Source organism: Solenopsis invicta, chromosome 14, assembly GCF_016802725.1.
Source record: "Solenopsis invicta isolate M01_SB chromosome 14, UNIL_Sinv_3.0, whole genome shotgun sequence".
NCBI classification, from domain to species: domain Eukaryota; kingdom Metazoa; phylum Arthropoda; class Insecta; order Hymenoptera; family Formicidae; genus Solenopsis; species Solenopsis invicta.
The window spans coordinates 17,007,089-17,023,712 of NC_052677.1; the positions used below are offsets into that span (position 1 = coordinate 17,007,089).

At 32.1% G+C, this 16,624-nt stretch overlaps 4 protein-coding genes and 2 non-coding genes across 10 annotated transcripts; 3 read left to right on the forward strand and 3 right to left on the reverse strand.

The window, feature by feature from the left end:
* Position 1: 1 nt before the first annotated feature.
* Positions 2 to 72, forward strand: Trnag-gcc. Its single transcript has one exon. It is a non-coding gene; the product is annotated as a tRNA-Gly (tRNA).
* Positions 73 to 426: 354 nt separating this feature from the next.
* Trnag-gcc lies at positions 427 to 497 on the reverse strand. Its single transcript has one exon. It is a non-coding gene; the product is annotated as a tRNA-Gly (tRNA).
* Positions 427 to 1,878, reverse strand: LOC105207666. Its single transcript, XM_026132326.2, has 4 exons — positions 1,606 to 1,878; positions 1,450 to 1,510; positions 1,232 to 1,355; positions 427 to 853 (listed from the first exon to the last, which is right to left on the reverse strand). The coding sequence occupies exons 1-4, from the start codon at positions 1,718 to 1,720 to the stop codon at positions 794 to 796; spliced, it is 360 nt and encodes a 119-aa protein (XP_025988111.2). The 5' UTR covers positions 1,721 to 1,878; the 3' UTR covers positions 427 to 793.
* A 101-nt stretch (positions 1,879 to 1,979) lies between these two features.
* Positions 1,980 to 6,418, reverse strand: LOC105207667 (calcium uptake protein 1 homolog, mitochondrial). 2 transcript variants are annotated; one of them, XM_011177238.3, is made up of 12 exons: positions 6,257 to 6,418; positions 5,649 to 5,902; positions 5,414 to 5,564; positions 4,330 to 4,489; positions 4,060 to 4,097; positions 3,873 to 3,987; positions 3,628 to 3,788; positions 3,081 to 3,197; positions 2,875 to 2,999; positions 2,674 to 2,801; positions 2,379 to 2,468; positions 1,980 to 2,240 (listed from the first exon to the last, which is right to left on the reverse strand). In XM_011177238.3, exons 2-12 carry the CDS (start codon positions 5,885 to 5,887, stop codon positions 2,086 to 2,088), a joined length of 1,479 nt encoding a protein of 492 aa, XP_011175540.2. In that variant the 5' UTR covers positions 5,888 to 5,902; positions 6,257 to 6,418; the 3' UTR covers positions 1,980 to 2,085. The 2 variants fall into 2 exon arrangements, with proteins under 2 accessions (XP_011175540.2, XP_011175539.2); XM_011177237.3 differs by lacking the exon at positions 4,330 to 4,489 and adding an exon at positions 4,783 to 4,942.
* A 1,344-nt stretch (positions 6,419 to 7,762) lies between these two features.
* Positions 7,763 to 12,359, forward strand: LOC105207669 (pre-mRNA-splicing factor 38B). 2 transcript variants are annotated; one of them, XM_011177239.3, is made up of 6 exons: positions 7,763 to 8,077; positions 8,482 to 8,765; positions 9,746 to 9,909; positions 10,933 to 11,334; positions 11,662 to 11,901; positions 12,012 to 12,359. In XM_011177239.3, the coding sequence occupies exons 1-6, from the start codon at positions 8,047 to 8,049 to the stop codon at positions 12,082 to 12,084; spliced, it is 1,194 nt and encodes a 397-aa protein (XP_011175541.1). In that variant the 5' UTR covers positions 7,763 to 8,046; the 3' UTR covers positions 12,085 to 12,359. The 2 variants fall into 2 exon arrangements, with proteins under 2 accessions (XP_011175541.1, XP_011175542.1); XM_011177240.3 differs by having other exon boundaries at positions 9,758 to 9,909.
* A 126-nt stretch (positions 12,360 to 12,485) lies between these two features.
* On the forward strand, positions 12,486 to 16,467 carry LOC105207670 (glycosaminoglycan xylosylkinase). 3 transcript variants are annotated; one of them, XM_039457307.1, is made up of 7 exons: positions 12,486 to 12,650; positions 12,835 to 13,009; positions 13,925 to 14,293; positions 14,616 to 14,916; positions 15,255 to 15,523; positions 15,663 to 15,889; positions 16,022 to 16,467. In XM_039457307.1, the coding sequence occupies exons 3-7, from the start codon at positions 13,925 to 13,927 to the stop codon at positions 16,248 to 16,250; spliced, it is 1,395 nt and encodes a 464-aa protein (XP_039313241.1). In that variant the 5' UTR covers positions 12,486 to 12,650; positions 12,835 to 13,009; the 3' UTR covers positions 16,251 to 16,467. The 3 variants fall into 3 exon arrangements, with proteins under 3 accessions (XP_039313241.1, XP_025988110.1, XP_039313240.1); XM_026132325.2 differs by having other exon boundaries at positions 12,505 to 13,009; XM_039457306.1 differs by lacking the exons at positions 12,486 to 12,650; positions 12,835 to 13,009 and adding an exon at positions 13,033 to 13,281.
* Positions 16,468 to 16,624: the final 157 nt, after the last annotated feature.

The following is a 16,624-nucleotide window of genomic DNA, read 5'->3' on the forward strand; positions in this document are numbered from 1 at the left end:
AGCATCGGTGGTTCAGTGGTAGAATGCTCGCCTGCCACGCGGGCGGCCCGGGTTCGATTCCCGGCCGATGCAAATTTTTTTTTTTTTATATATAAAATTTTATTATGTAAAATTCATAAATTTTATTATATTAAATTAGTATAGTAATACTTTTTAAAAAAATTAGATAATTTTAAATAACAGATACATGGATTATATAAATTTAATACATTTTATTTATAAATTAAATTTATATGAAATAAGAAACACAAGAAAGAAGAAAGTTGTTTTTATATGAGAATATATTTTTTTTCTTATACATAGATAAGCTTTTAGAAAAAGATAAAATATAAAATATCCAAATTATTATTATAGATATTTTATAAATGGTTTAAAAAAATTGTATATTTGAGCTATTAAATCTTTCGCATGGACAAAAAATATTTTTGCATCGGCCGGGAATCGAACCCGGGCCGCCCGCGTGGCAGGCGAGCATTCTACCACTGAACCACCGATGCTCTTGTTGAACTCTCCTAGCTCTAGTATTTTCATCCTTGTATTAATTTCTCTTTTTCTAAAATCCATTTCCAACACTATTTTTAACTTATAATTTCAATTCCAAAACAGAATTCTGGTTATATAATTTTATATTTTTTACGTAATTATTTAAACAATTTTTTTATCTTACAACGCTTGCCAATTTTAGAACAAATATGTATTAAAAGAAATTATAGGAACAATTTCAAACAAAGAATTTTTATTAAACAAATTATTCAAATTTTTTTAACGAATAATTAATAATTAATCTCCAAGATTAATGATTCAAATCCCAATATTGTTCGCCGTATTCTCCATTTCTGTTACCCCATTTCACCTAAAATAAAATAATTACATTTTAGGTGAATTTGAACATAAATATCAACAAATCAATAAATTTAAAAAATATACAAACAATGTAAAGATAAATAATAATTCGAAAACAGCCATTTGATTTATAATATAATTATTGTTTAAATTATTGTTTAAATCAAGAGCTGTCATCCTCGCTCTAGTGCTTATTGTCGTTTTCGAATTATTATTTGTTTTAATATTCAAAATAAATGTTTAATTTGTTTTAACATTCCAGGTATTGTTCTGATTAACGAGAAAATGCAAGAAAATGTATATAAAATACAAAATAATATTGTAGTATAAAATGATTTATAATGCAAAAGCTTATTGCTTATATGCTTATACGAAATGAGATAATTACCTTGCCGCTATAACGATTGTTGTCAAAATCTTTTCGTTCGAATCTTTGTTCCCATTCACTAGGATTCTCACAGACATGACCAAATTCAAGTTTAAAAGGTGTCAACTGTTCCGAAAATATGTCTCTGCATTACATAGAATAAATATAAAAAATTGTAAATAGAATTTTATCCTGAAACCTGACGCTGTTTATAAATCTTTAAAAAGAACTTTACTCACTGAAAATATTGTCCCATCGATAAAATACCCGTTTCTTCTTGCTTGCCTTCTTTATTCACATCTGTGAATTTAGTTATAATTAAAAAAATTTATATATATATATTGTAAAATGTGATACACATAATTGAATCAGTTCGTTCATAACAGGATATTTACCTGTTGAAGTCATTTCTGTAAGTTTCTCCAGTAAATTGGCCGTGATAGAATTTACAAGAAGCAATATTGTTACAAATTGTGTCAAAAATAAATGAAAATGATATTTCAATTGCATTGTTGTACTTAATAATATAATATAAAACTTGCAATCGGGAGACGAGAAAGCAATCCGTCTGATTGAATGAATGCTGAAGTACTAAACGCCTATTGAATAAGAGAAATTACATTCTCTACCTTGTGAGGTTTTTCAGATAGTATGCTCTATTTAGTAGAATAGTGAAAGTGGATTAGCATTATTGATGTAGAATCTAAATATTTCAATGCAAACGTCTAGTTTTTAAATAATATATACTATAATAAATGCAACTGCAAAATTGTTTTAAATATTATATTTTTCATAGTATTTTATTTCTTTCTCAATAAATTATTATACAATTAATAAAACAAACACTTAATGAAGAAGCATTTCAATATACTAAATTATTTATCGTACGACAAGAGATTGCTATGTTTTGCGCATTTTATTAGGGACTGAATTAACTTGACAAATCCAGTGTCCTTTGACTTCTCCAGACCGCGAAGTACACGGTTCTTCATCACAGCAACAAACTCCCGATTGCTGAGTTGTCCGTCCACTGTTGAGCGAGATTGGCGATATATAATTTAATTATTTAAGATATATTAGTGCTTTCATGATTAAAAAAATAAAATATGGATTTTTTTTAGCAGTCTGTTAATGCAAATAATATTTTTATTGATAAAATTTAACTCACTGTTCTCGTCGAAAATTGTGTATACTACTTGAATAATATGGTCATCTAGATCAACATGTGCTACAGTTTTTGCCACGTGCTTCAATGTCGCTGCACAATTCATACAGAATTATATATGAATAAATCAATATCACATTATGTATAAATATATCAATAAAAACACACTGTCACGTTTGTTTTATATTTTTAGCTATACCGAATATTTCTTACAATAAATCATAATTATTTTAAATTAATTTAATACTTAAGTTTTAATTAGAATATTTGTAACTAGTAATGAAATTATTCTGTATACCTTGATCGATAGATGCGCCAGCAATATGATAGAATGTCAGGGCTGTATCAACGTCGTTAATGTTGTTTAAAAAGTGGAAAAACTTGAGGTATTCCTCTTTGCTGATCCCTTTGGGATTTTCTTTGAAGCTGTAAATAATTGATATTTAACTATACAATAATTTCTCGGGTTTCAGATATAAAAATTGATTTTCATACTTACGTCTTTTTCACTCTCTTCAACATTTTTGCCTTCTTTTTCGCTGGATATCCAGCGTAAGCCAACAATAATTCTGTAAAATCTATCTCGGTGATATTGCCATCTTCATCCGGATTTCGTCGTTCAAACTAGATAGAAACAGACAAATAAACATAAATAAGTTCGAATTGTAATTTTAAGAAAAATCCAAATTTAATTAATTATCATACCTCAAGACTCAGAATTTCTTGTTGCAGCTGCTTCTGAAAGTCCAAGAACTTTTCGATCGTTAGTTTTTGATTCATTTGTGGCCCAAAAAAATATGTTGTTAATGCAGAATTTACACCCTAAAATCCCAATAAAAAAATTCTTGAGACTTTCATTATTCAATCTAGATTGTTCATACATATAATTCAAATTTAAGGTTGCGTCATACATTTTAAGATTACGTTTATATGATTATTTACGTATTGTTTTATCTTTGTTTATACAAATTTTTTCATGTAAATTATAAATTAGATAACATACAGAAACAAAATAATTAAATTGTAAGATATCTATTAATATGTTTGATTTCAATAATGATAAAGTAAAAATAAATATTAAAAATTAGAAAATAAAATATAGTTTTCATTATTTCTGATGAAATTTGAATTTTCGATGATCTATTGTTTACACATAGATGACACGTAATGTATAATAGATTCTTTCACGCCTGACGCTCAAATTATAACAAGCATTTAACATTTATTATTCTCAAAATATTAATAATAGAACCTTAAATGTGTTTCCTGTAGTTGCGTGATCGCGATGCCGGGTACCTATACTGGTTTGTTGCCGTATCAATGTAGCTACTTTTCCAAATTCTTCGGAATCGACATCACCATCTCCGTTGAAATCAAACATTCGAAATGCGATTTCAAAGTGACGCCTAGAAGCTATAAAATAGATTTAGATTATTGAAACTTGATAAATTATGCTGGTTACACAATTAAAGATTAACGATAGTAAAAGTCACTCACTTGACAATACGGTCAGCAGAAAAATATAATCAGAGAAAGTAATAAGACCCGCACTGCCCAGTTTGTAGAAGATACTATCTTCGTCCAATTCTAATTCTAATTTAGTGTGAATGTTCTAAACAGGAAAGGGAGCATTTTTATATAAATATCTTGTTTAGTAATTTTTCATTGAATCTCACTAATGTACCTTTGGATCATAACGCTTGTACTGATCCAGCCCAAGACCTGAAAAGAAATAATAGATTTTTTACTATCACAATTTTTTTTAAATAACTTATACAAAATATAAATTCAATTATTAGATTTTGAAAAAATTATAATTTGAAAATGTTAGTTGATTTGCACATGCAGAGAAGCTGTCGCAAAGCGTCAGCAAATACCTTACAATTAATTGTAAATATCTTGTCAATGAACATTAAAATTTGGAAATGAGGAAAGGTTTATAACGTAGGATTACCATCAGGTTGTTTTACGCCAGGTGTTATTGATCTTAAAAAATCATCCGGCGTCATAAATACTTCGTGTATGTCGTTGGTTGTGACTTGGAGAGTTGCAAAGTAACGGAACACTTTGTCTGGCGTAGAATAATGCCTTATACGATTTTCGTATTCTATTATCTGTGCATACATTAATCGAGTCGCGTTAATCGATAGTTTTAAAAGTATACAAAATTATTGCAGATCTTTAATTATAATAATTCTTACGATAACGTTCGATTTCAACCACCGTTTTTACTTAGATGTTACATAACAAATTAAAGTATGCGAATATTTGAGTTAGCAGAGCGAAGCAGGTAAGTAGTTGTTAATAGGATTTAAAGTTGACAATTGTGAATAGACAGAATCTTTTGAAAAACTTCAGGATTATGTTTTGCCACCAATATAGTAAATTAGTACTTTGGAAGCCCTACCAGTTGGCTGTTGCAGGTCTGGTGTAATAGCTCGGAGAAAATCATCGGGTGTCATATAGGTTTCGGTACTTTCTAAATTACTTATTTGCACAGTCGCGAAGTAACGAAAGATTTTGTCTGGCGTCGAATACGCTCTTATCCTGTTCTCGTACTCTATTATCTGCAAAAACACTTCAGCCTGCATCGGTCTGCTGTATAGATATGTTGATGCAAATAAATCAAGACGCAAGATTTTCAATATTAATTTAACGATGTATGAAAGAATAATTATTGTCTTTCTTGCTGTTTATTATGCAGGATTTGATTGACTGTATCAGTTAATAAAGAAATAAAAACATAATTACATTTTCAGATAAGATGATATTTTAATCACAAACGTGTATGAAAATTAAATCCAAAAAATATCAATTACTTATCTATAATTTATTACTTTGAAATCTTATCATTTTAATATTTTTCTTTAACAGTTGTTTACCGATAAGTGTTTTGAGCTTAGTGAAGAATCTTAATGTACACATACATATTATTATAAATTAGAGGAAAAAATCTTTTTGATTTTGGAGTAAAAACTGAAAATATGTTGGCTATTTTCATCTCTATTGTTTCTATATAACGTAAGTTTTCATTAAACCTTTCTATCGCGAAATCCAATCTTCTGTTTTTTGTTTTTCTTCTTTTTTTGTAAATCTTGTTCTATATTTTCTACGTTCTCATTATTCTGAGTCTCTTCTGCTAGAATGCTGGCAGCTTCTACTACAGGTATTTTATCTATCTTAAGCATACTGTAAAATAGATTGATACATGTATATCAAACAAAATTTAACATTTGTATCATAATTTAATTATAATTAATATTGCTGACTTACTGTTGCCAATCAAAACAGTTTATAAATAAACCAGCGCTACAAAATATAAATATGACATAGGTAGACCAGCGTTCCTTTCTTGGAGTATGACCAAAATTTTTAAAATTACGAGTCTGATTAAATTCATATACATTTTTCCTATAATTTTTCTGTAAATGTGTAAGATAAACTGTATCAATGGTGAAAGGCTTGCGTCGCAGACACCGTCGTAACATAGATATGCTCCTATTGAACAGCATTGTTACAGCCACACTCTGAAAAGATTACAGATATGTATATTAATTATATGTGTATATTAATATCAACTTATAATACAGGCTATGCTTTCAACATTCTCTATCAGCATTGAATATCTATAGTTAATGTTATTGACAGTAAATATTAGTGTCACAGAATCTAGTTAGAGGTATTCCGGATAGTTATCTACACTTTATATAAAATAACTATATTTAAAATATGATAATGTTGAAATCTCGCCTTACTAAATTTATGAATCTATTATTGCAAGATATGTATGTTACTCTAATTACCATCAAGGCTCAATGGAGATATGTAATCACGTTAGAACTGATTGTTGCGAGAAATCAACATTAATACATGCGACTTACCGTCGATTGCGAATGTTCACGACAGTCTACCGTGGTTTAATTTTGCGCAATGAATAAATTTTGTTTGTTTTACGTCGTAAACCCTCACATGATTGATAGAGGTTAGGTTAGGTTAACATCTACTACTTGAATTGGATGCACGTTTAGAATTGGCAACAATCTGCATGTCAGTCAGATGATAATTTTGGAGTATTATCAAAAGAAATTATAAAAATTATTAAAAATTATTTAGAAGCAAAAAACGTATCATAATATAAATTTTGTAAATATATTTTTACGGATGAGAGATCAAATTCTCAAGCGTTCTTTTTAATGTTACGTGTAGGACAAGATAATTTTTCAATTAAGATTATTTTTATTATACATATTGTGAAAAAATTAATAATTTAATTAAATTAAAAATAATGAGAATTTAATTATGCGTTCCTTAAGATCGATTAAAAAATTGGTAAAAGTTGTTAGAAGATATGTCGATAAATAAGGTAGGCGAGAATTGGGTCTTGCAGCGCTCAAAATATCAGAAAATATTGTATCTGAAATATCAGAAAGTATCAGGAAAGCAGAATAGGCAAAGAGGTGGCCGAAGGTACGCGGCATAAATCTATTATCAGCGCGTTGATTGGTCAGCGTCTTGTAGGCGGGGGCGTCTTTATATCCACGTACTGAAGCGCTGATTGGTGAGTGGCTTCAAGGCGGGGGCGTCTCTATTATTCATTTACCAACGCGCTGATTGGTCAGCAGCTTCATGGAGGGGACGCTTCTGTTACTTACGTACTGACGCGCTGATTGGCCGGAGCTGGAAGCCATCATTGTAGGTTTAGCCAATTACCGCGTAGCTTTTCTCCCTATAGGGTGGGGATATTCTACCCCAGAAATCCAGTAAACCTACTCGCTAATTCTGTACTCCTAATAACTCTGACGATTTTTCGAGCTGTTTAATCGGACGGACGGCGCCATTTCTCCGATATTACCTACTTCCTCCTATCGTAATTTACTTTCCTAATAACTTTGATGAATTTTCGAAGCTTCGAGAGGCACATGCAACACGTTTAATAGAGAAATCTTTTTATTTGACTTTTAATACTACATTAAAAAAATTGTTTAAATGCGTTTTTTTTATTATTAATATGAAATTGTCGTTTGTCCTCTTTAATTTTATTATTTTATTTGTGTAAAAAAATTTGGTATTGTGTAAAATCAGGATTAAAGTTAATATTTTTTTTAACTAAATAAAATTGAAGTTAACAGCCTATAAAATGAATTTATTAAAATGAATTTAATTACATTAAAAGTTGTATGAATAAAAACCAATTATAAAAGTTGCATTAAGATTAAATATTAAATTAAATTAAAATTTAATTAGGTTGTCATCCAGAATACTTTAATTTGGTTAGGAATGATTAGTTTTGCTTAAATGTTAAATATAATCGGAGATCAGTTGGAAATAGTGAAACCGACTTTTAACATAATGATAGTTTCTATTGAACGTTTCGCGCGTCATAACGTAGATTGCGAAGTTTGCGCGGGCGCAGAGCAAGAACCGGATGTGTACGTTTGTCCATCATACGTAATAGAATTCTGCGATTTCTTTCTACTTTTTTGCTTTCTTGGAATAGTTACGGCTTACGACGTTGGTTTTTACGATTTTCGGAGAAACTGTCACATCGGAGATCTTTCTCGTGAGTTGATCGGAAGGAATCGGTTCTCGAAGCTGAGCGGATTCGTTCGTTCGTCCTCGGTTCGACCGATGTGGAGACTCCACGCGAGTCTCTCCGACAAATCGCTCGAAAATGCAGATGCAGGAGGCCGAGGGTGCAGACGGTGAGTAAAAATGCATTTCACGTCGAAAACACTTAATTCCGTATGTCGAATTCACATGTGTAGTAGGGTCATTGGTATTTCCTTAATCCTCGACCAACATAACCTAGATTCACGTCGCTTGATTGCTATATCACATAATCGAAGGGAAAGCTTGAAGGACACTTTAAATGCTCCTTTATTCGAAGGAACTAACAAAAAATCGGTTCACTAATCCTCGATTTTTGCTATGTTAATTCCAAATCTTGATTATTTGTCAATGTTTAATCTACTTTTGTTCTAAAGTTCCTTAATCTACTCGAAAAGATACTTGTGTAACAGAGTAAAAAAATATAGAGAGTGTCTACTGGTCTTTTAAAATCTTCTGTATCATTCAGTCTTTTTTACGTTGAGTCTTTTTCTCGCAGGATCCCCATGGAATAATTCCAGTGGCTGCGATGACGAACGTAAGCCAGCCCCAAAGGAGGGTAAAAAGTCAAATGTGTTGCCATTATGGGGCAATGAACGGACTATGAACTTGAATCCTTTGATTCTCACCAACATACAGTCGTCACATTATTTCAAGGTGAATCTATATGAGCTCAAGACTTATCATGAGGTGATCGACGAGATCTATTATAAGGTCTCTCACCTAGAACCATGGGAGAAAGGCAGCAGAAAGACCGCGGGTCAAACCGGCATGTGTGGAGGCGTGAGTATGTTTTCTTAAAAAAAAAAAAAAAAAAAACAAATTTTTTTCCTTTTATATTGTTTTTGTTTTTAATTATTGATGCGTTTGTTGGAAGTTTGAAGCTTGCGAGACATGTTGCACAAACGTATTCGCTTGTACAGAAAACTGATTATGTTGCACTAGCCAGCGACCTGTGGACAAATTGTCAGACGAGAGTAGTAAGGTGATTTGAATGCAGCAATGCGTTTGACTTATTATAATGCAACGTCAGCTGCTGTCACAGGATAATTTGAAACCTAAGCACCTAATGGAATCCATCTTTGTTGTCACTTTCTCGTTCATTCAAGTGTAGTCAGACATTTATTGAAATGTCTGGCTACACTTGATGAATCAAATGTTAAGAAAAAATTACATCTGTTTTAAAAATTTGAAAGTTAAAATTATAAATTAAAATTCGTGACAGTGATATGAAACAGAGATGGAATTTTGCACTAAGAAAAAATGTGGTTTACTTGATTAAATTTTTTCAATTCTTTAGTTCAAGTTTTAAAATTAAATACATAAAGTACTTGAACTTTAATTTAAGTATTTAAATATTTAACTTAAATCCATAAATACTTAAACTAAAGAAATTGAATGAAATTGAAAAAATTTACTAAATTTCAAGTTGACCACTTTTTTCTCAGTGCAAATGCTTGTTACAAGATGGAACGAAGACAAAGTACAAAAGAATCATTTAATTCTGTAAAAATTATGAGTTGTATATAGTGAAAAGTTCTGATGAATGCAGCAGACTTTTTTTGTAAAAAATCACGAAGTGTATCACGCGTACGATGATAGTATTGCCAATGCTCGTACGATTTAAGTACCTTGGTATTACTACTATCGGCAGACGCAAAGTGTTAACCGCACCACTTAATTGCAGAATAGCATGTATTCGGTCCATATATTGTACGGTAACACGAATGTGACTTAACTGACTGAGGGGGGTGTAAATTTAGCGGTTCATGCAGGTACGAGGCGTGGGAGCTGGCGGAATTGTTTCCACGGCGTATTGTCTGCTGTACAAACTCTTCACGCTGAGGCTAACCAGGAAACAGCTGAATGGACTTATTAATCATCCAGACTCGCCCTACATACGCGCTCTAGGATTCATGTATATTAGGTGAGTTCTATTTATTACATTTTGTCATTTTATCAACGCACAACAGAATAATCGCACATTTTTTCAGGATATATAATTTTTATAGTAAAGGAGATACTAAGTTAGATCAATGTTCTCTAAGATTTGTAGTTTAAACTTGAATTGGTATTGAATTGTGTTCTATTGTCGTTCGTACTTTCGACTTCATAGTTGTTTTGTTGTTCGTCATATGACGTTTGACTGACTTAGGCCTTCTATTCTCGTAATTTTTTTTTATTATAAATTTATATATAGGTATTGATATGCATACCTAAAACATGTATAAAATTATATTTTTTAATACATATTATTACGTATGTTTATGTTACTTATAACTATAATTTTATTGTATTAAGAATAATAATCTTTTAATAATAATACTATTAAATAGTATTTAATAATAATAATGCTAGTAAATAGAAAATGATACATGATCTCAGATGGCTCTTGTCCCTGAAAACAAGTGTCACGCGTTACTTACGAAAAAATAGCTATGAATTATGAAATGAGGAGTTACAGTAATATATGAATGTTGACATGAATGAAGGCACAAATGTTGACACATTTCGATTTCAAGCTCAAAACTACAAATTCTGGACGGCACCTGGATTTAGATTAAAAACTTATTATAAGTGTATTTACTTTGAAAATTAGTTATATTTGCTGGCTAGTCAATTTTATCCCTTTTTATATTTCAGTTTTGACATAATTATAACAATTATAAATTTAAAAGTGACAAAATAATATCGATTGTGATATAAATTTATTAATTCTTTATGATAAAAAATTAATAGTTATGTATATGTATATACATGCGTATACATGTAGCTAAAGGGATAAATTTGCTTGATCTAGCATAGATACACTAATCAACTCGCTGTTGCGAGTAGTCACTCGAATATCCTTCCAGACCCTGTAGGCTAGACTTGCGACGTCTAACCGTTCAAGTCAAGCTATAAACTGGTTACGATTATGATGATAAATACGCAGTACGGTTACAATTAGATACACACAGCCACCGGCAGACTTGTTCAGCTGGTACAGCGACTACCTGGAGGACGAGGAGGAACTAGACGTAAAGGCGGGCGGCGGGCAGACGATGAAAATGGGCGACATTCTTAAACAGTTCCTTACCAAACTCGAATGGTTCTCCACGTTGTTTCCGCGGATACCGGTACCCATTCAGAAGGACTTGGAGCTACGACTGGCCGAGCGTTTTCCGCAGCAGCAAGTAAACGCGCGAAACGCTAAACCGCCGATCACTCTTAATAGTCACGGCAAATACGGTAACAAGGATGGCCGTAAGGACAACGGTAATTTGACGACGCGTAACCAGCAACCCCGACATATCCCTGACAGCGAGACTCAGTGGGGCGAGGCCGAGCGTATGAGCCAGTGGCGTGCCAGGTGCGTCCACGTGGTATGAATACAACGATCACGTTATTAATACTTAAACAAATATATAGGGACCGTTTCACGGATAATTTTTTGAAATCTAAATATTTTACGTATTTCGAGAGATAAATATTAAATTTAATTTGAAAAAAATTATTGTTCTTGCATTTTGTTTTGGAAGAGACGAGAATATACTTATCTAGAAAATTATTTTTAACGTTCATTTGTCAATTTAGTAAGAAGATAAAATATTAATAATCTTTTTGAGCATATAGATCATTGAGTCTTGCAATCGAAACAACCAATGTCATACTTCCGTTCGAACGTATCTCTTTACAGAAACGATGAGGATCGTAAGGACAAGAATAGAGAGCGCGATCGAGAGCGCGAGAGGTTGCGAGAGCGTGATAGAGGAGAAAGAGTTCGCGATCGAGATCGCGAAAGAGACAGGTATAGCAAAAGGTCCAGTAGTCGTGATAGAAACAGAAGACAAAAGGATCATAGAAGCCGTAGCAGAGACAGGTCGTATAGAGATCGAAGCAGGGACTGCCATCGTGACAGAGATCGACATCGGGATAGGTAATGGAAGCAAGAAAGAAAATGTCTTAGTAACTATAAGAAATTTCTTCATGTAAGCAAGTTAGTGTGTCTGTTATATATATTCTGAAAGGTGATTATTTTGATTTTAGAAGAGGCTCGCCGTACGACTACGCTACAGAATTGGCACGCGAACGTGAGAGGCAACGAAGGGAAAAGGAATGAGGAACGATTACACATTGTGTACATATTTAATTATTTCTACGAATTATGTAACTGTGAGAGCATTAAGGAAAAAAAAGCGACAGTAGCTACCAAGCCAAGTCACCGGCACCATCACTACGATCACTATCTCTATTATTGGCATGTACACTATGGCATGCGGTCACGGGTGAATGTTTTTTGACGGAATCGAAATGGAAGGTGGAACATAAGATTAAGTTTAACTCTATATTCACATGTAGTTTACATGTTTTTATAAAATAAACTCATCACTGTCACTGCTGCTTTTCACTATGTATTCCTGCCAATAATTTTGCATTGCATTTCTGTCACTTTGTCCGATAAAAAGGAAAATTTGTCTCGAATTTTACTTTCGTGCTAAATAAAATCATTGTATAGGTATGTATTAAATTGTGCGCTTATATCATTGCAGAACGTTTCAGATGATTACCGAAATTAATGGTTTTTCTTTTAGAGAAGTTTTATAAAGAAAGCTAATGCAACAAGATTTCAAATAATGCATCCAAATACTTGAGGCGAACTTTGATCAAAATTTGATAACTTAATCGGTGATTATTTTATTTAATTCATTCTATTAAATAACAGCTTTTAATTTATTAACGTAAATAGAATTATGAAGTGGGGAAAAATTAGATCAAAAAGGAGCAATTACGTAGTTGGAAATTCTATTTTAAGTAATTCCGGTAAGAGTTTCATTCATCACATAACAGCATAGCATGAATGAATTGATAGGCGTTGGGAGACTTGGGAGTTGAAATGCGTCGCTGCGGTGCGCTTAGCGGAGCGGTGAGTGAAAATGGCGACGACGCCCGAACGCGAATGAGTTGAGACGTTGGCGGCAGTCGACGAATGATGAGAGAAACGCGAGCTACCAGGTGACAGCGGTCGCGTGGCCAATTACTTCAAGGTGAAGATGCGATCCAACATGTTAACATTGCTGTTAACGTTCGTGATCACGCGCAGATATCGATCGTTCGGCGTTCGAATACAATTTGTAGTGTTTTTTTTTCTTTTTTAATTGAGAGTTACAGTGTGTTTATTGTAAGAACCCGCGCGTATCTACGTAATTATGGCATAGCTGGAGAGCGGGGAGACTCGATTAATTATAATTAATGATAACGATATTGATGCTGGTGCGAACGTCAGAAACAACGTCGCGAGGTCGCCATGATGCCGCAAGTAGGAAATACGTAACACAGTCGTCAACGACGCGGGAAATCTTGTTCTCTGCTTCTTGATAATTTGAAAAAAAATACCGAAAAAACTTATGTTTACGTTAATTTTATTACATAGTTATGTATAATATAGTTTTCTAAATTATATATAATATATATAATATAATAAAATTAATGTATTAAATTAATAGTACATTACACTATATTATATTACTATATTACATTATATATTGTGTATACATATATCTCTGGTGAAAATTTGTTTTAGAATATTCTTCTCAAAATTTTTGTGATGCGTATATTTTAAGCAGAGTTGAATAGTAACTAGTTAAAAGTTGAATAATGAAGTTAGAAAATTAATAACTTTTAATTAGAGAGCTTTTTGTTCATATATATATATATATATATATATATATAACTTTTAACATAAATAAATTAACTACGTAAAGTCCTTACTTAATTTAATTAAAATATATTAACAAACTGATTTTAAGATTATTATTTTTAAAATATGCTTTACTTAAAGATAATTGTTGCCTAAAAGAAGAAAAAGAGTAAATTGCATAATCGCTTTTCTTAGCAGTAGTTAATATTTTTCTGCGCATGTAATAATTGCAAGATTGTATAAAAATCTATAAAAATTGCAGATGATTGGCCGACGTTGCGCTCTATTCGCCTTGAGCATCCTTTTGATCTTGGTCCTCAGTGTAAACCTCTACTTCATCCGAATGATCGTCGAGAGTTCTTCTTCGCATAGGCAATACGGGAAAAATTTTCCAGAACCCAAAGCCAGACAAGATCTCTCCACCTCGCGATTCAACGATAAAGATTCGCAGCTGCAATTGAGGTCAATTGCAAGGGATATAAGCGAGAAAGTCAAAGAGGAGATTCGTACGCTGCCCTCCAAGTATTTTAAACAGAATACCAGCTACACTCTCGTTTTGGAACGATTGCTGGCCGAGTTGACGATAATGCCAAATGTCCGTGAAGATATCTGGAATATTCCCAATAATAATGTTAGTTAAAAAATTTCCTAAAGTATTTTAAATTGAAGAGATTAAATAGATTTTTAAACGTAATTTACAATTATAATTTTTATGTATTCAATCAAAAGAGACAAATGTGTGTTCGAATTTGATTTGCTATAAGAATTATTATTTAAGTTAGTGGTTGATTAAAACAATTAGTAAGTAATCTATTGAATAACTAATTGAAATAAACTGTTGACTTACTTTTGCTGTCAAAGAATTATTGTACAACAATCGCAATATTATATAAAAGATACAGTTAAATGAGAGAAATGATGAAGCATAAACATTATTTTTGTTACAAATACAGTGGCCGGATGCACATCAGCTGATTCCGCCGGCAGCACCGGAATTGGGGACCATTTTGGAAGTTTTACGAAGATCTAGAGTGGTCCGTGCGGATAATGCTCCGCTAGGTACACAGCTGAAGCTTATGCTTAATCTCGAGAATGATGTAAAAGCGTTATTTAAACCGCAATGGTACTCCAGAGATACTGTTTTGCAAGGACCAGTGTACCACGGCAAGGATCGCCATAATGCTGAAGTGGTGGCTTTTCATTTATCATCCTTGTTAGCACTGCGAAGAGTACCACTTGCCATCATTCGAAAACGTATGTTAAAATTAAACGAATTGAAAAAATTGAGGAAGATCCATTCCTTACAGAAATTTAATACTCTAGCAGTATTAAAGTGATTACTGATTAATTACTTTGAATATTAAAAGCAAAATAAATAATTAATCATTGGTCAATTTAATGCTGTCAGTATAAAATTTTTGTAAGAGATATAAATTAAATCTCTGCTTATTTTATTAGAAATCTCCCAATTAAATTTATAAGAATTTGCAATAAAAATCTCGATTAATTATAATTTTCTTTTTCTAATAAAGAAATTATATGATTAGAACTTCTTGCTACAAATTAATGAAGTAAGAAATGTACTCTTGTAGTTGACCTGAAACGAGAGGTTGGCAACCGCGCGACGCCGGCGTTATACGCAACCATGTATCAAGAGGGTAATGATACATGCCTATACGGCGTTTGTCATTATTGTTCTCCAGCCGATCCTGTCTGCGGAACGGGGGACGTATTGGAGGGTGCCCTCATTTTTTGGCTTCCGCGATATTTAAGACTGGTCAAGCATCGTCATCCTTGGCAGCGGACTTATAAAAGAAACAAACTTGCTGCGTGGGAACTAGACGAGGGCTACTGTGATAAAGTACACCGCTAAAATTATTTAAAAAAAATATATAACAAGATTTATAAATATTTATAAAAAAATATAGGATGAAATTGAAAAAATGTAATTTATAGATAACATTTGACGTGGAAAAATACAGAATAAATTTTACTTTTAGGTAAAAGACTCCAAGGCCTATTCACCGCAATCGTCGAGTAGACTCTTGGATTTAATCGATACAGCGATCTTTGACTTCCTTATGGACAATGGTGATCGACATCATTATGAACTCGCACAGAACAATTTCCACAATCCCGCGGTGCTGCTGATCGATAATGGAAAAAGCTTAGGCAATCCTGATGTGGATCACTTGGACATATTGGCACCTCTCTACCAGTGCTGCATGTGAGTATAAATTTCTGCGAAATGCAAATTCGAAAAAATTAAATTTAAAGTATTTTGTCGATTGTTTCTAAAATTTGAATCTTTGAGCAATTAAAAAAAGTATAAAATGGAAAAAGACGAATTTTATTACAGGATTCATAAAACTACGTGGGATAGATTGCGATTATTTAGTGGTGGATCTCTAAGCATCGCGTTAAATAAACTCTTAGCATATGAAGCTGAAATGTCAGGTGTTTCTCCACTTATCACGAAGGCGCACTTGAGTGCCATGGATAGAAGACTGCTTACTGTTTACGCTGTAATAGAAAATTGCTTGAAGAAGAACAAATACGTTTCTAATGTGATCTTCGATCATCGATAGTTCAAGGACAATTCTTAGAACGAGTTAAAATTTTAGATATAAAAATGTTTCTTGTAAAAATATATAGAAATAAAAATTATTTAAATTTAATTAAAAACTAATAAATAAAATGAATAAGATGAGATAAAGAGATAAAAAAAAAGACTTAAAATACACATTCTTTTGTAAAAAATATAGAAAAATATAAGAAAATAAAAAAATCTTAGTTTATTTCAAACATCTCGTTTTAATAATTAGGAAATAAATTTTTTACATTCCCTTTTCTTAATTAATTTTGATTTTAATATCCTGATGAAAGAAGAAAATAGAATTTCTTTGTTAGGAATAATCCTTTGAAGCATGATAATCTCTTCTAACTGATAAATCGGTGTAAA

Coding starts and splice junctions, on each gene's coding strand:
- LOC105207667 (XM_011177238.3), bottom strand. CDS start 5,887: ATGCTGTTCAATAGGAGCATATCTATGTTACGACGGTGTCTGCGACGC. Junction 3,988..4,059: donor ACAAGCGTTATGATCCAAAG/GTACATTAGTGA, acceptor TTTCCTGTTTAG/AACATTCACACTAAATTAGA. Junction 2,802..2,874: donor TTGAAGAGAGTGAAAAAGAC/GTAAGTATGAAA, acceptor AATTATTTACAG/CTTCAAAGAAAATCCCAAAG.
- LOC105207670 (XM_039457306.1), top strand. Junction 15,524..15,662: donor ACGAGGGCTACTGTGATAAA/GTACACCGCTAA, acceptor TTTTACTTTTAG/GTAAAAGACTCCAAGGCCTA. Junction 15,890..16,021: donor CCTCTCTACCAGTGCTGCAT/GTGAGTATAAAT, acceptor ATTTTATTACAG/GATTCATAAAACTACGTGGG.
- LOC105207669 (XM_011177239.3), top strand. CDS start 8,047: ATGCAGATGCAGGAGGCCGAGGGTGCAGACG. Junction 8,078..8,481: donor GGAGGCCGAGGGTGCAGACG/GTGAGTAAAAAT, acceptor TTTTTCTCGCAG/GATCCCCATGGAATAATTCC. Junction 8,766..9,745: donor AAACCGGCATGTGTGGAGGC/GTGAGTATGTTT, acceptor GTGTAAATTTAG/CGGTTCATGCAGGTACGAGG.
- LOC105207666 (XM_026132326.2), bottom strand. CDS start 1,720: ATGCAATTGAAATATCATTTTCATTTATTTTTGACACAATTTGTAACA. Junction 1,511..1,605: donor TACAGAAATGACTTCAACAG/GTAAATATCCTG, acceptor CTAAATTCACAG/ATGTGAATAAAGAAGGCAAG. Junction 854..1,231: donor ACAATCGTTATAGCGGCAAG/GTAATTATCTCA, acceptor ATTTTATTTTAG/GTGAAATGGGGTAACAGAAA.